Source organism: Lottia gigantea (genome assembly GCF_000327385.1).
Source record: "Lottia gigantea unplaced genomic scaffold LOTGIsca_42, whole genome shotgun sequence".
In the NCBI taxonomy this organism is placed as follows: Eukaryota; Metazoa; Mollusca; class Gastropoda; family Lottiidae; genus Lottia; species Lottia gigantea.
Window position 1 is genome coordinate 1,362,345 of NW_008709463.1, and position 23,991 is coordinate 1,386,335.

Genomic DNA, 23,991 nt, shown 5'->3' on the forward strand with positions numbered 1-23,991 from the left:
GGGGGGGGGGGGGGGGCCTCATGAATGTTTGTGTGACTGTCCGCCAATCAAAAATCCCATCCAATAGAAGTGGACTTCTGCCACTGTTATAGTGATCAATCAGATCAATTCTTAAAGAAGCAGATTTATTCAAAGAGTTCTCCATAACAACAATAAAATTTCCTACATGACATTTGAATTCCTTCTTCCAAGTTCAACGATAACTGCAGCGATTTGATTACTACCGAATACAGCCAATCAGAGCTCTCGACAGAAAGTCTGTGAACCATAACCCATCATATTTAGGCTTTCTGTCGCGGGATCTAATTGGTTGTATTAAGTAGCGTACAATCAATTAAATCGCTGCATTCTGTGATGGCTAATGATGTCAAGGTATAAGACGAAGTTCACATTATGAGGATGGACTATCACCTTAAAGCATCGCATTAGCAGACCTGAAAGGTTCATAATCCAGATCTAAAATTAAGGCGGAACCAGGAAACATATAAATTGAAAAAAATTCTTTCAAAATCAATTTAAGTTGTTTCTTTGAGAAGATTTAAAGTTAATATAGACTTTGATTTGATACTAAGACATTGTTGTCAATAGTGATTTAAATTGGTCAAAGGCAAATAAGGCTAGCTTTGGTCTTAACCATGGTTCTCAGAGACAGTTTGTGTACTAGGTTTTACATCACTTTACGAAGAAATGGGACCCGAATCGGGACCATCTACCCCCGCCCCCTCCCTCCCATTTCAAATGTTCAATCCTTTTACATAGCAAAAAAATGGCCTGTGCCCCCTGTAAAAAAGACAGCATGAAATGGGAGAAAATCGCATTTATATTTATATCAATAAATTTCTCTTGGCTACAGACTACATCAAAACTCTAAAATGAGGTGAGTATCTAGTTTTTATTAATCATAAACATGAAGAAGATTAAACACAACAAAATATTCTCTTCCAGCTTCCAGATTTCTTCTTCTCTGAAATAATAAAATACAATAATTACTCCACAATACCGTTGATACAGCTGAACAGAGCTACCGACTTGGTACCCCACCAGGAAAAACTCAGGATAATCTCTCTGATACAGTAGTAATCATGTACTGACTCGTTGTTCTTGTTTAGACCTTGCCCCGTGTTCTTGAAACGATCTTATAAGATCTATCCTAGCTAAGTTCGTTTCGAGAATACGGAGACAAGATGGCTGCCGAGATCAACATTCAATCATTACCCACCCCAAGTCGTTAATTTTATTTTGTTTAATTTTAGCTGGAAGAAGTGTAAATTATTTGTGTTTATATTTACCTTTCTTTATTTTAGCTGAATCCATTCCACTTCCATCTTTCTTGGACTCGGACTGTTTGTTCCAGAACTTTAATTTCTGAAAATACGGAAAATAATCAAATTTTCAATTTCAATGAAGACAAATAACGAAATAAGAAAGAAAAGGACCACCCTATTATTTTTCAAAGATAACATCTATTAGGATCATTTCTACCAGCTGGTTCTTGGCCAAACCTCTCGGCATTGATCTTTCCCAGATTAACCTACTGTTGGGCCATACGAAACTACGTCTAGTTCTTACATGGAAAGTGTTAGGTCGACCAGTATAAATGAAGAAAGACGCCTTTATCAAGGTCACCAGACTTTCATACTATTAAAATCGTATGTGTATTGCTTTATTTTCGCCTCTTGGTTTCTGCTTTCAAAGGGCAGCACAAAATTTGAAACATAAACACGAAATATTGTCTTTACTTACCGATAGAAGTCCTGGTTTCTTTTCATTTCTTTTTGTCTGTTTCAATTCGACGATGAAGCGGTCAGTCATATCGGTGTCGAGTTCTAGACATTTTGTTTGTCTTGTATTAAGATGAGATCCGGTTTGCCATCCATGGATGTTCTCCGGACAAGGCGGTGGTATATTTTGAATGTTCTGTCCATTTGTGGCATCTTTTAAATCATCAATGGTGGTGGAACTTATCAATGTTCGAGGTAATGATGGAGGTAGATATGGTATAGCTAGAAAATCTTTTGGGTGTGGTACTTGTCTTAGATTTCTGAGAGCATTTCTAATTGTGGCTTCGCAGATGGGTCCCGTGATATAATTCACCATATACCGTGTTTTGGAGGAAATTATTCTGGTAGCTGTGGGAACTTCTGTCAAGGTTTCAGTTGAAACTGAACCATAGCCAGAACTAGGATTGTCACCTGTAAAAATAGAAATAGTTGTATTAGTTGAGCCACTGGACTCTAGAATTTAAAAGTTAAATGTGCCGATTCTATGCTTATACAAGCAACTAAGCTAAGATCTGCAGTAACAAGTTCTTCTGTAAAATTTCACTGAAATTATGTTCCATTCTGTTGAAGTGAAATACAGAAATACTTACCCAGGTTTTTCTCCTCGAATTTCTGTTGCAATTCTGTCATAAGTAATGCAAAAAAGGGAATGAAAGTGGCGAGAGCTTCTGTATCCATTCCGTCAACAAACATAATTGAAGAGTTGGAACGTTTTTCTGTTGTTATTTCTGGTAAAATATCAGAGCTAACTGTAAATACGTCTTCTACTTTGGAATCGTTGAAGACAAGATAATGACGTGACGTTATTTTATTGTTTATGACGTTATTCTTCTATCTACTGCATTGAGTTTTCATTGTCGTTAGGTTAGGGCTCCCTTATGTTAATAAAACATTGTCCGTAGTGACGGCCCCAGGGTGGGGCATTTCCCCCCCTAGAACAATAAGTTGTACCCCCTATTGCATTCCTACTTCATTTCTAACAAATATTAAAATATATTAAAGTATATCAATTATAAGTGAGTAAGTATTTCATAATGAAGAGTGGTATCAGGTGTCTAGAAGAGTAAGCATACCCTGCCTGGACACACTGTGTACCCACATATTTGAAAGAAACAGCCACACAAATTAATAATATTTTTATTGATATAAAATCAGAAAACTAATATTCTTCTCCCTCTCCTTCTTCCCCTTCACCTTCAACAGAATCAACTCCAACTTCTTCATAATCTTTCTCTAGAGCAGCTAAATCTTCTCTAGCTTCAGAGAATTCACCTTCTTCCATACCTTCACCAACATACCAGTGAACGAAAGCTCTCTTAGCATACATCAGATCAAATTTATGATCAAGACGAGCCCAGGCTTCAGCAATAGCAGTCGTGTTACTCAACATACAAACTGCTCTCTGGACCTTGGCTAAATCACCTCCTGGTACAACAGTTGGTGGTTGGTAGTTGATACCCACTTTGAAACCAGTTGGACACCAGTCAACAAATTGGATGGTTCTCTTGGTTTTTATGGTAGCAATAGCAGCATTGACATCTTTGGGAACAACATCACCTCGGTACAACATACAGCAAGCCATGTATTTACCATGACGAGGATCACATTTGACCATCTGGTTGGCTGGTTCAAAACAAGCGTTGGTGATTTCAGCTACAGAAAGTTGTTCATGGTAGGCTTTTTCAGCAGAGATGACTGGAGCATAGGTAGCCAATGGGAAATGGATACGTGGGTAGGGCACCAAGTTGGTCTGGAACTCAGTAAGATCGACGTTGAGGGCACCATCAAATCGGAGTGAAGCAGTGATTGAACTGACGATTTGTCCAATCAAACGATTCAAGTTGGTGTAGGTTGGTCTTTCAATATCAAGATTTCGTCGGCAGATATCATAGATAGCCTCGTTATCCACCATGAAGGCACAATCAGAATGTTCCAATGTGGTATGGGTTGTAAGGATAGAGTTGTAGGGTTCTACCACAGCTGTTGATATTTGTGGAGCAGGATAAACAGCAAACTCCAACTTGGATTTCTTGCCGTAATCGACACTCAATCTTTCCATCAACAGGGAAGAGAAACCAGATCCGGTTCCTCCACCAAAGCTGTGGAAGATGAGGAATCCTTGAAGACCGGTACATTGATCAGCCAGCTTCCTGGTTCTATCAAGAACCAAATCAATGAGTTCTTTACCCACAGTGTAGTGACCTCGGGCATAGTTATTGGCAGCATCTTCTTTACCAGTGATGAGTTGTTCAGGATGGAAGAGTTGACGGTAAGTACCAGTTCGGACTTCATCTACAACTGTTGGTTCCAGATCAACAAATACAGCTCTTGGAACATGTTTACCAGCTCCAGTCTCACTGAAGAAAGTGTTGAAGGAATCATCTCCACCTCCAATAGTTTTATCAGAAGGCATCTGACCATCAGGTTGGATACCATGTTCTAAACAGTACAACTCCCAACAGGCATTGCCCATCTGGACACCAGCCTGACCAACATGGATAGAGATACACTCACGCTGAAAGAAAAAGAGAACGCAAATCTTGAAGAATGTATTTAATGAGCACTTAACATAAAAAAATAATTATGTACAGCGGTATGTCCGCTTAACAATGTGCGAAGGAGGGTCTGTTAACATAGATAGATTTTGGGTTTCTCTCGGGTTATTTTACGAAGTGTCAATCACGTTTCTTGTCCGGTACAATCAAAAACTAATAGAACATATCGACTTACCATTTTGAAATGAAGATTCTGATAAAAACTCTAAGAGAAATATAGAGACGATTGTTTGTAGACGGTTATAATACAACAGTAGCCAACTCAAATGTTGATATCCTCGGTTGGTAAGAGGGTTAATTTATACTGAGTTGGTCTCCAAGGGTTAATTGATTGCCTGTGTTTGTTGTGGTTACAATTAGCTAACGGGATTATGACAGTCGAAATGAGATTAACTATTATTAATCTGTTTAGTTGTTACTTAACTTCCGATTCTGGTTTGTAACCAATTTCTAGAAATCTGATTAGTCAATAGTATCATTACGACAAATCGAACCAATCGGTGCTCTCAATTCTCATTCGGTAATCCTCGACAGTTTCCGTGGAGCTGAATCTGTCGCAGAGCGCTAAAGGGGCTTTCACGGTAGACCGTTAGCTCTGATTCTGGCCCTTGTTAAACAAGAAGTTTATCATTAGCATATAGAATAATGCCTTGATAGAACTTGCATCAGAAGACAAACTATGCCTGCGAATAGACGAGATAAGCTATCTGGTGCTGGATTATCGATACTGTAGAAGTGTCCGCACCGGAACCTCGTGAATTCACTTTTATTTTCAACCGTATCGTTATTTCCTCACAGTACCTCTACTCTTATTTCTATTTACATCAGGCGGACTGACGATTCTCACTCGATTTGTCTAAATTCCCATATCGACCCACAAAAATACGGGTTTTGACATGATCTAATTAAACACGATATCGACTCACCCACTAACTGCGATAAACTGGATGACCAAAGATTCCCCACAGATTCACTTATTTCTAGTCTAACCAGGTTTTGAGATATGTTCTAGATTTCGTTATGTGGTTCAGATTGTAAGGGCTTGGCTTATTTAGTGCTAGAAAGTAGACCATGGGCAACTACGATTTAAACACCCGACTCGTCGAATGAATCCAGTTGATAAGATTCAAACTGTCATGTCGTGGACAGATGTTCGTCAGATGTGACGCACTCCACTCTACAGATCCCAGGAACCCAGCCTGAGTTACCAGCGAGACCCTCTGCAGCCTTCAGAATGGCGGAAGCACGAAAGTGGGGTGGAATAAAGCCACTGGATATTAGAAGAATCCTCTGCTGTTTCCAGAAATTAACTGACACAGGTCGGCAAAGTATGGTTTGGCGAGTCACTTAGATATTAAGTATCATTAATCTTTCAAAACGTTAAGGGGGTGGGGCAGGCCTTTTGTCACAATCAATAAAAACAATTTTTTTTTCAAAACTTTTTTTTTTAATTTAGTCTTGTTCAACTGTAGTTTTTTCAGACACGTAAATACCATCCAAAAACTTTCGGATATCTTTTTCTTTGACAGCTGTTGACTGTTGGATGAGGGCAGCTGAAATATACAAACAAAGATGAGATTACAGAAGTAATTGGTCATCAGAAAAAAAGCATTCAAAATCGGGAAGTTTTCTTGGACCATTCATAACAATGGTTATAGTTAATGTAGTTGCACTGGCTGCTTCAAAAGAAAAGCCACCTTATTGGCAAGAGCTTGTTTAATAGGTCATTTTTATCGCAGGGAGAAAGTCAATTATTGGATTTTAATTATGATAAAGGCTACAGAAAGCTAAAATAGAGCTCCAGCTTGTAAATTCAATAATTAATTTAATTCCACGAGACTTACCATGATAATATGAAAGCTTATTTGAGTAAAGAGACAGGTAAATAGTTTTTCAGACAAATGCCTCAGAAACATCATGTTTATCAAGTTAGATAAATACCAGATAAAAACTATCTGAATATCTAAATAACTGGAGACAAATATGACTCGTCATGTAGATTGTCATCATTAAAACAATTTTATATTTACAGTTACCTTGTTATATACATAATATATCAAACCCTTTTTTTTCAATAACAAATCAAGTCAGTTTTAAAAAGTTTTTCAGACAAATGCCTCAGAAACATCACGTTTATCAAGTTAGATAAATACTAGATAAAAACTATCTGAATATCTAAATAACTGGAGACAAATATGACTCGTCATGTAGATTGTCATCATTAAAACCACTGTATATTTACACTTGCAAGTACAAGTTATACCTTGACAGCCTTAGCCACTTTACTTGTATCACAGAAGTTTGTAAATGCAACGATATGATTGGATTGTACAATTACAGACATTGAAGACTCTGATTGGCTGTATTCGCTAGTGTACAATCCAATCACAGCATTCTGTGATACAAGAAAGATGGCTAATGCAGTCAAGGTAGTCAATAGTTTGACATTGTGAACAAGTACACAGCTGAACATACCTGATCTGGATACCATTTCTATATCATTGCCTTTTAATATATATTCATCTTTCTGTCCAGGAGATCCTGAGATGAGAACTCCAGGCATCATGTTGATGATTCTGGTATATTTCTCTCCCAAGAAATTCCTGACTTCAACTCTCTGACCTTCATCGGTGATTACAACGTTGATAGGGAAATGTGCATATACAGCTCTCATCTTGTACAAATAACCCTGAAAAACAGATAAATTCGTGCTTTCCATTCAGTCTTTTATCTATTATTATCAGTAAGAGATGAATCCATTGTTTAGTTTATGAGAGAATGAAAAGTGAAGCAATTTAAGTTAAGATATTTATCCACTCTTTTGAGAACAAATTCCTCTTTTCTATGAGAGGAAATTTCATAAAATTTCATATAATTTGAAGCCTGGAAACTGTTCTGTCTTAGCAAAATATACAAAAACAATTTCAATAACAAATCAAGTCACTGTTTTAAATAGTTTTTCAGACAAATGCCTCAGAAACATCATGTTTATCAAGTTAGATAAATACCAGATAAAAACTATCTGAATATCTAAATAACTGAAGACAAATATGACTCGTCATGTAGATTGTCATCATTAAAACAATTTTATATTTACAGTTACCTTGTCATATACATAATATATCAAACCCTTTTTTTTTTCAATAACAAATCAAGTCAGTTTTAAAAAGTTTTTCAGACAAATGCCTCAGAAACATCACGTTTATCAAGTTAGATAAATACCAGATAAAAACTATCTGAATATCTAAATAACTGGAGACAAATATGACTCGTCATGTAGATTGTCATCATTAAAACAATTTTTTATTTACAGTTACCTTTGTTATATACATAATATATCAAACCCCCCCTTTTTTTTACAAGAAAAGAAACTTAAGGATCCTTTCTATCAGTTCGTCCTTGACCAAACTGGGCATTGATCTATCCTTGATTTTCTGTACCCATTTACAGCTGGGTTGACTGGAATAATGATGAAAGATGACTTATTCAAGGTCACCAGATTTTCACAGGCTAACCAAGATTGGAATCAACAAGCACCAACATAAACATGCATATGATGTCCAAGTTCTAACAATCTACCATAACAACCTATCAAAATAAAACATCACCCAGCCGTTACCTTGACAACTCCCTTAATCATATTTTCAACATGAGTACAGATGGTTCGAACAGTAGCCAACTGTTTACTGGTACCAAAAAACTTCTCTACAGTCACATGACGATGATCTTTCATATAAATATGGATACCAGCATGACGGAATTTCTTGATTAAAGTTCCTCGTGGTCCCTTCACAGTAATTTGTCGTGATTTCACACAAATGGACACTGAAGAAAAAAAATTAAATGAAATTTTATTCTCAATATAAGAATTTTAATTCATTTATATTATCAAAGATGTGTGTGTACTATTTTGAATTCTTTACTTTTTCTTAAACATCAAATTCACAGCACACAGGCAAATAACAACCCTTCAGATTACTTGATAACAATGAAACTTGTTATAAAACAGTTGCCGTTTGTTTAATTCAGTCGTTAGCAAGATGGATTGACGTCTGTTAAGCAATCAAATGTCATGCATAAAAACTTCAAGGAAGTAAGTTGGTCTGGTGTCAGCTTCTAACCCCTGTCATCAAACCAATAGTGAAGCAAGAAATCAAAGACTTTCAATGTGAAAACATAATACTTACCTCCCTTTGGGATGTTAACAGTCTGTGAAGAGCTTATCAACTTCATTTTGCCTACAAAATAAAAATGTCCGTAAATTGCAGGGCAGATAAGATTTGACACCACATAATCACAAAAGAAACACAAGCCTTAGACTACTTGTAGCCTAAATAAGCACTTTGGAAGAAAGTTTCTCAGTTTTTAAGCCTGCAAAGGGCTTTACAGAAATACTTCTCTTCTGCAGAAAACTAAACAAAATGATACTTTAGGGCTACTGACAATAGAAATGCTACTGTTGCGCTTTTGACTTCAAAATCATCATGCACATCGACTATGACTACTTCACTAGAAAACATGGCCGACATGAGTAAAATCGTATTAAAGTGTTCTGTATTATTCCCTATGCAATCAGTTGCAAAGAGACGGGCGAAGTTCAAAATAAATAATCCAAAGTAACTTTTAAAGCCTTCAAAACCTCAAGAATTTATCATTTTTGACTAGCTGATCAGTGATCCACTATTCAACTTTCAAGACCTAAGAAAAGCTAACTCCAACATGCTCACATTAGAATCAATCTATTGCGCTCAGGGGGTGATCAAGGGGTCTAAATCAACAGGATTCGATAGATGAAGCATTATTAAATAAATTAGAAAGTAAATAGGACGCTGATGTATAAATTTAAGAGGGTAATTTATTGGATTTTCAGATAGTTTTAGGGAAACTCGCACCTGACTGAAGGCTAAACCGGAAAAGGAAGTTTAAAAAGTTTGGTTTGCGCAGGTGCGCGCAACGTCGAACATTGTTTCTTTCATTTACGCTTTATCGTCATTTACAATCGTCTTAAAGCTTGCGTATAAATTCCCTAATATATTTGATAGAGGCCTTTCATTACGCTTCAATGCAAATAGATTTTCCTAAAATCGCTTTGAAATAATACCCATCACTTATTTATATTGATAAACATATCCCAAACATATTTTCTTGAAATTTGTTCATTCGTTTCGTATCTCGTATCCATAATTTTTAATTTTCCAGTGAACACAGCATAATCGACGATTCTTGTTGGACTTCTGCGCTTTTGTCAGAGTCTTTCTTTGACAGCACAGTTGTAAACAAGACGACGTGTTTTTCGATTTTCCTAAATCTTCAAACTAATTAAAAAGTTTGTAACTTTTATAATTACACACAATACCCATTTCAAAGCCCCGAAGCATTTCGTTAGCTTTCTATGTCTGTAAAGAATGTCCAAAGTTAGGTTTCTTTCTTGCCTTATATTTGTGTCTGTAATTTGCAAAAGACCAACTCACTGAGCATCGTGATTCATTGGTTTCGGTTGCTCTTTCCTTATCCATTGAACTTGAATCCATGCAGCTTAGTAGTCGGCTGGTCTTTGAAAGATTAACAGACACATAATAGTTTGATATGAAATTCTATAAAGATAGTGGAAACTAGACATTTTGGCACCTGGCTGGTAGTGGTAATTTGGTTTGGCATCTTCTGCCACTTGTTGTCATTTTTGACTCCACATTTGGTCATTTCTGCACTAGTGAAACTTGTGGAAGTCGTGTTTCAATGTGAAATTTTGTTAATCTGTTTTGATAAAATTACAAAAATTCATTATAAAAGACCATGGTGCCAAATGGTGCCAAAAGTGGAATATCAGACCCTGTCTGTGAGTAGAACTACATTATGATGCTGAGGTATATGGGGAAAATTAAAGTTAGGAAGGTGCATGAGGAAATAAATAGTTTAGTTTCAATGGAAAGAGTGAGAGATTTAAAGCCTAAGGGTTTAGTCTAAAATCTAGTTTTGTACAGTGACAGTAAATACTTCCTTGAGTGAAAATTTCATTAGCTGTTACCAACATTTTGTTGTTTTAGATGTTTGGTTTGGTTTTGTTTGCTGCTCTTTATTTATTTACATATTTTTTTCAATGTGTTTATTTTTTTTCAGACAGTCATGGCCCAATTTCAACAAGATGATTTCTTTCAGTCTAACTATGATCAGCCTGGTTATGATATGGGAGGAGCAAACTTCGGCCAAGAGCAGTAAGTTTTTTTTATTAGGGTGATTGTAAAGACAGGGCTCATCGGTCACAAACTTTTTTTCATATTAAGCTGAGATTTTACTCAAAATTGAAACAACTAATACAGGTGAATAAGTGATTGTATCATAGAAAACAAAATATCAATCTATTCATTAGGGCACAAAGTTTCTGGCATTATCACATTAATCTTTAAATTGTAACTTTTCTTGATGCAAGGAGCATTATTAATTTCAAAAGAAACTAAGCTAAGCATGAGAAATTTGTTGTGGCCCTGGGGCCAGTTGTTTTAAATTTTGTCTATGTATTTGGGGCACTGATATCATTGATTGCACCATTCAATTTTTAGTCTGACGTCAGTGATTCCTGCAATTTTACTAAAATAAGTATTTCATGATGTCAGTAATGAAAGCATAGCAGACAATTGACATGAATCCTACAAAGAATTAGCACACAATAGTTTTGATATTAAAACAATGAGATCTGTTCATCCAATCGGCATGGAAAAAGAAAAATAAGAATTAGTTCAGAAACATCTAAAATTTAGATTAACTCAATTGAATGGCCTTGAAAAAATAAATCATTTATGTAACTTGTTGCCTTAGTAACAATTGAAATGTTTTGTATTTTAGACAGTTCGGCCAGTTTGATTATAATCAAGGATATGTTCCAACGAATTCATCACCAAGTTATGCTGGGTCTATTTTCACACCCCAGGCACCCCCAGCTGCTTATAGTGCACCCCCAGGGGGTCCTGACGACTACGAGAACGAGCCACCATTAATGGAAGGTTTGTTATTGATTTATCTTTTTTTGTTCAGCAAAGATTTTTGAGGAGATCATTCAAAACTAAAAACAACAAATTTAACAAATTTATAAGATATGTTATTAGGTCAGGTATTTTACAGATCATGCAGTCTCCCTGTACATGTATTGAAAGTTTCTGCTGATTGTGACAGCAAAATACTTTAATATGTGGAAGAAATTAAAACTGTTTTTGTTGTATTTCAGAATTAGGAATTAACTTTGATCATATTATCCAGAAGGTAAGTGCTGTTTTAAAATTTTCGACTCATTTTCATTCAATCATAAACCATTGCATCGCTTATCACTGAAGCATGAATGACCTTTTGCACACATACAAACAGTCAAAAATGTACAGTCACAACTTTTTCTCAATGCTCTAGGAGATTAAGCCACACTGGAGAATATAAAGGGCTCTAGATCTGGCTCCATAATATGTATTACATATAATTTAAAAATGTTGATTTAGTATAAAGTTGTACTTATCTCCCTTTATTGGTAATATCTTAATATGAATGGGATTGTTGAATTGAATAATTTGATGTGGTCTGATTGATTTAAATACCTGGAGTTGCCTCCCATTGATTAGATTTTCTATGAAAAACTTGTTCAAACCTTGTCTCTTTGTATGCTCTTATAAATTATTCTATCTTCTTGTGTGGTTGTCAAACTTAAAGATTATTTTTGTTAAGACCTTGTATATCAATTGTATGTTTTGCATTTGATCACTTAGAAAGGCTATGGATATCTTTTTGAGATGCCATATTTTGTTTGCCATCTTTGAGTAATCCTGTACAAGGCGTTTAAAGATTTCGATATCAGATGACAATTGCTTGGTTACATTGATAGAATGGTAGTTTAGGTTCTTATCTCGATCAATGTTTCTGGTGCCAGTATAAGTTATAATTGTCCCAGTAGACCCAGCAGTACTGAAAACATGGGAAAGATCAATGCACAGAACAGCTGGTAGACAGGATTACCATGAAGTTTGGGTTGGGGTTGGTTCTGAGGTTGTTCTTTACCAGTAAGCAAATACAAAATTAACTCAATATTTTGATAATTTTATTTTTGGTCAAATATTAATAGTACAGTATATTCCAAAGTTCTGGAATATTTTCAAATGAAATCAAATTTTGTTTAGTACATAATAAATAAATAAGTATATCAAGAAGTAGACTTTAATATCATTAGTATCATATGATAACAGAATTTAACCTGTATTGCAATGTAAATTGTTGAAACTTTGTGTATGCATAACTTGGACTGAGCAAAGTTAGTTAAATGTGTATTTTGCTATTTATAATCAAAATGATGCCTTAGAAAATAGAAAAAATAGTCATGATCAAATTTACAAAAATGCAAGATTCATTGGACCATGAAAACACAACTGGTCAATAAAAGAGATCTCGTATTTTGTCTTTGTGTACAACACTTACTAGAATAAATAATCATAGAAGAACAATAACAAAAACAAACAAATTGTATCTAGGTGTTGATAATTATTATAAATTAATAATCTCTTTATCATAGTTAGACGCTTGCTCGCTAACCTGAAGGTCCAGGATTCAATCCCAGCATAGATCGAGATAATACCTTCGGATTTTTCAACCCGGTTTCCCCATGTCAGTGATGCAGGTACGAGGGACTGATATGGAAAAAGCGTCTATAGTCGTTAGGATGGGACAATAAACAGAGACCCCGTGTGCTACAGGCTGTGCACGTTAAAATTTCCCTCATCGCACCCTGCATGGCGTTGCCCGTCTTCATTAGCCCACATGGTGCAGAAAAGTAGGACGTAAAACTATATTCATTTCATTTCATTTATTTTTTTGTTTCAATCTTATCAAAAAACAGGTTTGAAAATTCAAATGAAACTACAGAGTTTTGCGCCCTTCCATTTTGCAACCTATATATCATTAAAGTCACTACAAGGTTGTACATATTTAAAAATAAAATTTGCAACCTTGTGGTTTATCTTTTGCAATAGGTTACTTTATTGGTTGTAAATGAAACTGTTTCTGAGGTTAATACAGTTGTATTTCTATTTTTCTCTGAGCACAAATTAACAAAAAAAAAACCTCAAATTCTCATAACGACATAACAGAGTTTTTTAATGACCCTTACGGACTCCATAACACACATATCACGATGAAATATTTTTAAAGATTTACATTTAAAACTAGTTCACAATGGCAAGGGCAATAACTCTTGCTTTTATTATATATTACACTGGAGTGCCAGGCGGCAAGTCTTTAAAAGAGCTGGGTGAAGCAATACTAGATGTTATTGAGCGTCCTGGAGAAGTCGGTGTAGAAGGGGTACTTCCCTTTTTACTGCGTGGTGGGGAGGGGCTGATTGTTCTAGGGGGGGTAGGGGGTGTTAAAAGTTCCGATGAACTGACGGAACTCCGGGTCCTTTGAGAAGCATTAGAGCCTAAAGTGTCACTTTTAACTGAAATAGGAGCCCGAGATAGATTTGATGATAAAATTTCCGAGCGATTGTCATTAGTAAAACTTCTAGCAAGTTCGTACGCTGGCATTTCAAGTTTTCGATTGTAGTTAGCACCAAAATTTTTTCCTGCTGGCATCCCAAATTGTCTCATGGGTTGGGAATATGTTGGTCCCATTATTTCACTAGTGGCGACGCCAGGCGGTCTATACATGTGGTTCGATTTCACAATGTAATCACCTCCATTTCCAATAACTCGCGGAGGTCTTTTAGAATGATTCACTCCACCTATTTCACTAGATGTTCCTCGTGGAGTGTACGTTTGGAATGAACGAGGTGGTTTACGAGGACCCATTGGTCCTAAATGTCCAACCGAAGCACTTTTCTTGTCGTTTGTGAGATTTTTAGAAGTTGGTGGTGTACACGGTAGTTTATACACGTCACGATAGTCACTGAAATCAGGGAAATTGGTTCTACTGTAATCTTTTACGTCATTATAATCATAAAAATCATTCGATTGATCGTGTTCGGGATAGAAATTATTGGAACGAACACTTCCCGGGGTTCTAGGGCTGAAACTTTGAGCGACGTAATAGTTGGTTCGGTGTGGTACGTTCACGCTGACGACAGAATAGGCTCGGGAATCATAAATAGGTTCATCTGATTCGTAAAATGACGGTGACTGGTAATCCAGGAGAGGGGTAGTAGACTCTGTATGGGACCCAGGAGGGGGTGGGTTCCTGATAGCCGAATAAATCTGACTGATATCATCAGGGTCAGGTTCCGTCAGTTCACTACTAAATGATATGTAGGTGTTGCCGTTATTGGCCGTGGGGGCGTAGATATTTGAAAAGGAGTTCTCTGAATGAATGGATTCGCGATCATCCATTTTTAATTTCATCAATGTTTCGTCGTTAGAGCTGTCTTCACCATCAATCTTGTCTGTAGATTTATCCATGTTGGTGGTTTCCAGGTCGTGATGTTTGAGCTGAAGACGAATCTGATCACGTTTCTGTTTTTTACGTTGTTTTATTCGAATCGCGTATCTAACGATCAGGCAGACTATGAGAATAAGGATCACGAAACCAGCCACCGCTGAAACTGCAATAATAATTTTTTCCTGATTTTGACCAGAAAGTTGAGCAGTTGCCAATTCTTTCGTACCAATGATTTTGGTTGTTCGAACATGACATCGAATTTGATATAGTCTGTGCCGCGAATATTTTCAGCCAAACAACGATATTCCCCTTCATCCTCACTCTGAAAGTCATAAATATTCAAAACACTCTGTTTCACGTTATGTCCAGATTGAATGATTTTATATTTATCTGGATTAAGAGAGTTCGTAATCATTTGGTTTGCTTTAAACCAGACAACACTGCTTTCGGTGATAGAGAAATATTTACAATACAGCGCCGTGGAATCTCCTGGTTTTAGAATGACCCTTGAACCACTGGTGTACATTTCTATTGGACACGCAAAATGTTCTAAAGTCACATGACTGATAGGTTTCTTCTGAACGAGAGAGGGTCCGGCACAGTTTGGTCCGAGATCAGGAAAGTTCCATTCTAGTCCGTGTGATACAGTTCCGTTATTCAGCCATTGTTTCATCCATTGTAAACGACAGTCACAGAACCATGGATTATTATACAAGCGAATTGCTTTTAACTTCCGACCGAGTCCAAACACATCCTCGATGGCCAGACTCTGCAGGGCGTTATCCTGAAGCTGTAGGGTATGTAATAAATCCAGACCAGAGAATGTATAAGGGGAGATAATATTGATGTGATTTCCAGAAAGATCTAATTCGCGAAGGAAGGGTAATCCTTGAAAAGAATTTTTTTCCAAACGATTCAACTTATTAGCTTTTAATGACAACACATTTAAATTGGGAACATCAGATAACGATTTGGTCGGCACAAATTCAAAATTATTACCTGATAAATCCAACACTTTTAACCGATTGAGATTATAAAAAGCACCAGCTTTGATGGTCTGAAGTTGATTTCTTTGTAAATATAATTTCTCGATGTTGATGTATTTATCAAACGAGTTTTTACGAAGTAAGGAGATATTGTTGTCACTGAGATCCAGTGTTCGTATATCGTGATGTAAATCCCACGGAATATAATCAAAATTACGACTAGAACAATTAGCTATCACATGACCACTATTATGTATGGTTTCACAACGACTTTGAATTCGGAACGCTGACACGTGAACCACAAGCGTTAAGATTAACACTCCCAACATTTTCATATTAAATATCCACATTGTACCACGCTGTGTTTAAAATCCTTTAATATTCAGACATTAAGACGAATCACATGATGTTATTATTATATCAACAATTCATTATAACTGTGGAAACCGGGAATCGATTATCTGAAAATAAAAAAAAAAGACATTAACATTTTGATAAAATACACGATTTTTCACGTTTAAGAATGAAATAATCAATCTATAAAATTCAATAAAGAATGACTGAAGTAGCCCTGAAGAACAAATGAAACAAGATATGTGAGCTTTATTTTGATCAGATAGATTTTAATAAGAAGCTAATTAAAGAATCGTTTCTTGGCCATTTCTATACTTGTCCCCAGTGATTAGCTTTTCAACCTCCAAGTAAGAAGAGTACCGTTCCAATGATATATTTATACCATAACAGCGAAAAACTAGCTAACTAAAGAATGGTTTCGTAGACCAGTTTTCTTTCCTCGGTGTAAAGCTTTTCTACCTCCAAGTAAGAAGAGTTCTAGTCTAATGATATACTTATATCAATTATATTTAAGCTTTGTCTCAAGGGATCAATTATTATAACAACAATGATGTGATGCATGGAGTATTCTTTATTTACAAATATTTCAACACACCCTCTAGTCATCAAGTATTTCACAATATACTTATATTATGATGATTATATAAGTATATGTGACACATAATCTTAGCCTACTGACTGATGACTGATCATTTCAAGCACCAAAATTACAGCTTAAAATCTAAAATACAGGTGCCCTCTTACCATAGTGATCACCAGTTGTGTATATTTGTGAATAATGAAAGTGGTCATGAGTTCTGAACATAACTTACAACTCAGTTACATGAGAGTTGCGTTTGAAACTTATTCGCTATTCTTAATCGTACATAATCCATCACCAAAACTTGACAAATTCCAAACTTTGACCCTACCTACTTCAGATATGAAAATATCTCAAGAATGAAAAAAAGAAAGATATAAAAATGTGTCCAAAATCATAAATTACCCCTATATCATCTCAACCAAAAAATTCTGTCTTAACCCTACCTTCTTTCCCTCACCAACTTGAATGAACTATTGTAATTAAATGTCAGAGTTTAAAGGGTTAATCAAAATATTTCCAGAATGAATGGACTTGTCATGACTGATATTTTAACCCTACCTCTACTAAACTGATGTATCTAAGTGTTGGTGTTAAAAGTGTTAATTTATGTCTGTTGATATCTCAGTTTATCTCAACTTGGGATCATTGAAACTGTAGATAGTTGTTAGTTTAAAGTACCGGTTTGTATTTCTTAAAATCAACACCTTTGTTTGTACTCTAGTTTTTCACAGTTAGGTTTAGACTAGATTAAATCTATCATGGTTTAGTTTAGATGTCATCTTTCTTTGTTCTATAATGATTTCGTTTCGGCTAGACGAATGAATTATAAATTGGATTATTTATGGTCTATAATAAAGATTTTTAGAATAATTGAGAACTTTGTGTTAGATTCAAAAGAATCGTTTGATATAATTCTTGAAATAAATATCATCAAAGATGTATCATAATTTTTATACTGCAATCTCAAAATTGTTCATTTTCATTTTTAAATTTATGATGTTGATAGTTCTGACATAAAATGTTTTGATTGTTTTTAAAGCATTAAGAATTGACTCCTATCAAAGCTTGTTTTTGGGTAACAATTCTATTTTGTTTTTTCAAGGTGACTTTAAGGCAATAAATGTGGTAAGAGACAATGACAGAAAACAAAACTATATCTTTAATATTGCGAACACTTAAATTTTATTATGGAATATATTAACTACTCACTAAACTAGAGTGTTTTATTGTGATATCTTAGACAATATAGGTGTTGTTAACACCCAGAACACTTATCAAATCTTAATTAAAAAACTTCAGAGTTATAAACAATTGTGTCTGGTTTATTGTGCATTTATCACAGTAATTACAAGTTATATGAGTTGGTGAAAGTAGAAAAACTTGTTTGTCTGTATTTATAGAACCTAGGCAAGTAAATACAATTAGGTATGTGGACTCTCTAAAACTGACATAGGCCTTCAGCAAGTTAATGGATACAAATCTTTCCAAAGAACCATTTAAAACCCAAGCAAACATGTCTAGCAATTTAACTTTTTAATTACAGAACATTCATGATTGGTATTTACCGTTTTGTTTATTTAAGAGTTGCCCTGGTGATTAGTGTATATCCAAAACACATATATCCAATAAAGATATGAGCTTGCTTGTTTGTATTTGTTCGAATAAAATAGGAACTAGATTTGAAAAAAAGGGATTTGAAATGATTTGTGCGCATCACAAAACGATATCAGCTTCTTCTTCCAATCCAGTACATGACCCTCTCAGAGGTATTGTCATACAAAACTGTGTTAAACAGGGCATCTTTCTTGGATATGCTTCATGTTATTAATAAGAAATGTATAAGCAATGACCAGTGTGGTCCTGTTTGACCCAGTTCAGTGTGAAGTAGGGGTATTTAATGCTATGAATAGACAGACAAATTATATAGATATGAATAATTAATGAGGTATTAGAAGACTTCAATAGACCTACAAAGATCAATTATGACCTATTCTATATCTAGTCCATTATAATATACTATCTCAACAGCATTACTAATGTCCATAAAGTAAACATGAATATTTCTTTATCCTTTTATGATTTTCTTTGTGTCTGAACCAGAATGTTTAAGTGTTATATCTTGCTTTGATCATATCCATTAAGTACCAAAAGAATTGGAACTACTTTAGAGTCTGGGCTGTGTATCAAAAAACAAAAGTTTGATGTCACTTCAGTACAAGAAACTGTTCAGTCTTTTGGATGTACAATCAGAAAATAGTCAATCTCAACTCAACCCCTGCCGTCACCAGTAATCTACATGTTAAAGGAATACTACCTCTTAGAAAGAACATAAAATATAAATCTTAGACTTTGCCATTAGGAGTAGGCCTATACATTTAGACTTGTTCTATAGCTAAACAACAGAATTATCAACAGAAATATCCAGTAGCCAATAAACTGAGCAAAAACTAGGGTTCCTAAATAGAGAAGCTGTCCCTTTAAAATTCTTCAACTCACTTTAAAACTGTTGTAAAGTATAAATAATGTAATATAAGTAAAGCAGTAATTATATGTATTGAATATACAGGTAGATAGGTAATATAGCCCTAGAGCTAGAAACACCTGGATAGTTTCTACTGAACCATGAACAGTATAGGTAGCTGAGTACTAATATCTTCATAATGTCAAAGCATTAATATTTCATACAAAAGGTATCCAACATTTCATTTTAGCCGATTGGGCTTCGATATAAATTTGAAACTCAAATCAGCCGTCTCTAAGCTTTAGGTTTACGATATCCCAATGTCAAAGTTTTATAAATTGCATCTTATACCTTGACTGCAATTGCCACCTTTCTTATATCACAGAAGTTTAATAACGCATTGCATCTATTTGATCCAATACAGCCAATCAAAACCAGGAACAGAAAGACAGCAAATAGTATGGCTGCTCGTATAATCGATAGATTTCAAATTCATTCAAACCAGTGCATGACACTTCCATGTACAAGAAAGTACAATGAAAAAATAATGAATAACTACAATTAATCTGAAAAAGGGGGGAATATATTATGGTATAACTCACTTCTTAGATTACAAAGTACAGTATTTTTCACAATTTAAAAATATAGTAAGATGTAGGGTAAACATGAGAATATATATTACAAGAAGGAAGCCATAGTCTAGTAATTAACAGAGATATCAGAACAATTGATTGAAATAATTAATTAATTAAAACTAAGAGGCCATTACAGTAATCACTGAAGGATTAAAAGATGAAACAGTTGTTAATCTGTTTATCTCTACTGATTACTGATCAAATACTGGGTTTAACTTTTAACTCAGGATTAATCCATTTTAAAGTCTGATCAACCTTTTTAAAGATAGCCTGCTGGCTTTTGATCCAGTGTAATTTTTAACTTGGGGTTGATATGAAATTAGGATAGCCTTCTATCATGTGATACAGTTTAACATTTAATTCAGGATGTAAGATAGGATAGAGATAACTTGAAGTTAAGCATCCTTAGAGCAAGATAATCTACTATCATTTGACTTGACATATTGAGTTTAGATAACATTTTTCAAAAATGGTTGACTATCTATAACTTAGACTGAAACCCCTCGAAAAAACCCTATAGAAATACCTCAGTTTGCTATTAAATACATTTCATTATAAACACTGATATATACACTCTCTTTACCTTCAGAATACTAAGAATTATAATCCATACTTCAATTTGCAATATTCCAAATAGCATTGCTTATCAATTGTAGTTGTCTAGTAAAGAAGCAGAAGACCTATGCCTTATTCAGCTCAGACGTCAAACACACATCGGAAATCATAGTTTCCAATAACGTAAAGCATGGTGGCTATGACAAAATCCTTGACCTGTACAATGATATAGTTTATAACATGGGAAATTATTATCCAGTTTCCATGGCAACTAGAGTAAGAAGTAGAGGTGTGATCAATACCTGACTTAGACGTTCAAGACTATTGTATTGTTAGTAAAGAAAAGAGACTAAGATGATCAAGATGTATCAATTGTTCTCTGTAAAAATAAGAAGTACTGTTTGTTTGTGTTCAGTATTGAAACAGAATCCTTTTTTTCATATCTTATTTCCTATAGACTAAGTAATTGACCTCTGTCTGACTGGACATTGTCCACATCTTTACTTATTTCAACATTGATTTAAAAAAAAAGAATTAGGATGGAAAACTCTCTTCAGTTGACTATTCAATCTTCTAAAGGGACAGAAGACAATTTACATATATTCAAGACCCAAAACAACCTCCGAATTGGACTAATCTGTTTTTAAATTGGGGAACTGTGAGCCAAATAAATTAAAATAGGGCATTGAAATTAATTCACAGTTGTCATAAAATAGATTACTCGTTCAGTTTTTATGTTCATTCAAATACAAACTATGTTAACCCCACGCTGGTTTATATCTAGCAGTTCTCTTTATTTGTTACCTTGGCCAGTGCTTTACGAAGTTTAAATAAACTTCTTCACCCTTAATACAGCTTAAAACCTTTCATGCTGCATTATTGCAATGTCTGTGTTATTTTGATGAAGTGGATTTAGCGTAAGCCGGGAAGGATATCAATATTTTATGACTGATTATCCAGTGAAGAAGATATTGTAACAATTGATACTGAATCATTATATAAAATATAACAACAGTATCGTGTATCATTGATGAAAGATAAAGATAAACATAACAGATCTACGATATCAACATCACTCTATATTCTCCATTATCTATATCTGTTGTTTGGATTGGAGGTTATTCTATCATAAAACCAAATAAACCAAGTAATAACGATCCATACTGCAAAACATAAACCCGAAATCAAAAACAACATACTGGCAAAACAATGGTAGCAGTTAATCACTATTCGTTATTTGACATCACTGCAGAAAATGATGAAATGGAATGGAATGAATGGAGTTTTACATCCTACTTTTCGGCACCATGTGGGCTAATGAAGACGGGTAATGCCATGCAGTGTGTAATGTGGGAAATTTTGCTAGGACAGCGGCATAAGTCTGCTCTTTTTCGATTTCCAACTGTCGAGACGTCATTGCAGAGCTGACACTAGTTTTGAAAGGGTTAATAAAACAACCAATATTGTTCGTGCCATGACTTCGATGGATGATAAAGCCTTTAATTAGAGCATCTAAAGATTACCTGACATACAATTACTACTAATTGATGTGCTACCTGAACTTCTTTCATGTATTGATAATCTGATTTGGAACCAGGTAATTAATGAAGGTCACTGTGAACTCTTGGCATATTGATTATTTTCAATAAGTCTTGGAAAATCTGCGAGACTTCAAAGCCAGGAATTTACTTTGTTGAAAAATTCAATTCCATTATTGGCAAGGGATTTGCTGGGATGTTTTCAGAGCTCAAGTTTTCAAAGAATTGACTTAACAATCTGTCCAGGCATCATTGCCAATCAGCTTAATAAATATATTCTGAAGCCTTATTAGATATAAAGACTTTTTCAATAGCTAGGTCCTAAAACACTCCGTTTTAGAGGTATTGAAAGAACCATAGACGTCTGACTGATGATTGGAATAAATCCATCAGTGTCCCTGATATACATAATACCTCTTTACAATCACTTTAACAAGAACCACAGACGTCTGATTGAAAATTGAAATGGTTCAAATTGATGCTATCAGTGTCCCTGATACACATAAAAAGTTTATAAAACCTCTTTACAATGTTTTTAACCAGAATCACAGACGTCTGCTTGAAAATTGAAATAATGCAAATTCACACTATTAGTGTCTTCTTTTCTAAACAATATTTCATTCACAGAATTAGGAAAAGGATTGGGGAACAGGCTTTCATTTATATTACCCCTCTCCCACCATATCAGTATCTCTGATACACTGTGTATACACATCAAGAGTGTAGTAAATCTCTGTGATGTCAGAGTGATCTAGCTAGTATTATATTGATTGTATAATATAGGTATAGTGAAAAGGTATGAATAATTCAACTGGTATATGTATTAGATAAATGATAATAACACTCTCTGTTCAAGTATACAGTAAGATAGTCATCAATAGATGTCATACAATTACCTGACACAATCAATAAAACATTCCAAATAAAGCATTGTGAACTCTCTGCAAAAATGTCAAAGATATTTATCATTAGATATATCATGCAATTCCCTGACACAATTACTTAACATACCAAAAAAAGGTATGTGAACTCTCAAATGAAAAACCCTGCAAATATTGATCAATAGATATCAATACGCAATTCCGTGACACAATCATTCAACATATGTGAACTCTCCGGCAAAAATTTCAAAGATATTTATCAACAGATATCATGCAATTCCCTCACTAGTTCACTATTTCCGTAACACTGAACGTCGAATTTTCAGTTGTTGGCTTAGCGCTGTTATCATCTTCACAATGTCAAGATATTGCGAACTTTGTACTTATACCTTGACTGCAATAGCCACTTTTCTTGTATCATGCATCGATTGGTTGGATTGTACATTAGCGAATACAGCCAATAGTAGTCCCTGAGAAAAAGACTGTAAACAATATGGCTTATTGTTTGACTGAGTAATCGCGTCATTTATCCTTTTGGTTAAAAATCCATCATCCGGTTACTATAATCAACAGCCTTTATACACAATATACTCATAACAACACAGTTAAACTAAAAACTTGGATCTGATTAGATTGAACACCAATGCAAGTGTAAAAAAAAAACTCTGAAAGACTGCAAGAGTCACCACATTGGTCCTTTCATCCATCATCCAGTTACTCTTACCAGCAACCCTACTCAGTATATTTCAAAACAACTCAGTTAAAACCATGGGTAATCAACACTGGGAAATGAGATGCCATTAAATTCTCATAAAGCTGACCACAGTGACCACTAAACAGTCTAGAGTGACCATTGACTACTGTACTGACCGCTTGTTAAATATGTTTAACTAGGTTTTTATCTAGACTAGAAGTCATTAGTGTAATTAGAGAGAAAGTTTAATGTCTGTATTAGAAGCTATCAGTAGTCTAGTCATGTCCTCTAGTTCAATATTAGCCTTCGCCAACTTTAACAGTTTTCATTAACTAACTCTGAAATTCTGTTGATTAGTTTTATGTTCAACTTTTTTGACATTATTATTCACTGCAGTACAGTTATCTTGTGATGAGAACAATTTTGAATATTTGATAAGCACAATTTTAAAACTAGACGTTCGATTTTGAGAAACTCTTGACAGAAGCTGACAATCTAATCAAAGAAAATTTGTACAGGAAAGGATAAAGTATTGATTAAATGATTTTTAATATTTTTTTTTTTTCTTGA

At 34.8% G+C, this 23,991-nt stretch overlaps 3 protein-coding genes across 3 annotated transcripts in view; 1 reads left to right on the forward strand and 2 right to left on the reverse strand.

Moving 5' to 3' along the window:
- LOTGIDRAFT_233666 (hypothetical protein) overlaps positions 1-4,666 on the reverse strand; it is a 36,733-nt gene extending 32,067 nt beyond the window's left edge. The window contains exons 1-3 of the mRNA XM_009060418.1: positions 4,512-4,666; positions 2,935-4,296; positions 122-144 (exon numbers count right to left, since the gene is read on the reverse strand). Of these exons, the coding sequence (XP_009058666.1) occupies positions 2,941-4,296; positions 4,512-4,514 (1,359 nt within the window). The 5' untranslated portion in view covers positions 4,515-4,666 and the 3' untranslated portion in view covers positions 122-144; positions 2,935-2,940. The remainder of the gene's footprint in view (positions 1-121; positions 145-2,934; positions 4,297-4,511) is intronic.
- A 1,092-nt stretch (positions 4,667-5,758) lies between these two features.
- On the reverse strand, positions 5,759-9,124 carry LOTGIDRAFT_217766 (hypothetical protein). The gene is made up of 5 exons (XM_009060419.1): positions 9,064-9,124; positions 8,524-8,574; positions 7,956-8,161; positions 6,812-7,025; positions 5,759-5,889 (listed from the first exon to the last, which is right to left on the reverse strand). The coding sequence occupies exons 2-5, from the start codon at positions 8,567-8,569 to the stop codon at positions 5,789-5,791; spliced, it is 567 nt and encodes a 188-aa protein (XP_009058667.1). The 5' UTR covers positions 8,570-8,574; positions 9,064-9,124; the 3' UTR covers positions 5,759-5,788.
- A 482-nt stretch (positions 9,125-9,606) lies between these two features.
- The window catches only part of LOTGIDRAFT_233682 (hypothetical protein), a 51,606-nt gene continuing 37,221 nt past the window's right edge, over positions 9,607-23,991 (forward strand). The window contains exons 1-4 of the mRNA XM_009060420.1: positions 9,607-9,662; positions 10,454-10,548; positions 11,177-11,334; positions 11,556-11,590. Of these exons, the coding sequence (XP_009058668.1) occupies positions 10,460-10,548; positions 11,177-11,334; positions 11,556-11,590 (282 nt within the window). The 5' untranslated portion in view covers positions 9,607-9,662; positions 10,454-10,459. The remainder of the gene's footprint in view (positions 9,663-10,453; positions 10,549-11,176; positions 11,335-11,555; positions 11,591-23,991) is intronic.

Coding starts and splice junctions, on each gene's coding strand:
- LOTGIDRAFT_217766 (XM_009060419.1), bottom strand. CDS start 8,569: ATGAAGTTGATAAGCTCTTCACAGACTGTTAACATCCCAAAGGGAG. Junction 8,162..8,523: donor TGTTAACATCCCAAAGGGAG/GTAAGTATTATG, acceptor TTTTTTCTTCAG/TGTCCATTTGTGTGAAATCA. Junction 5,890..6,811: donor AGAAATGGTATCCAGATCAG/GTATGTTCAGCT, acceptor TGTATATTTCAG/CTGCCCTCATCCAACAGTCA.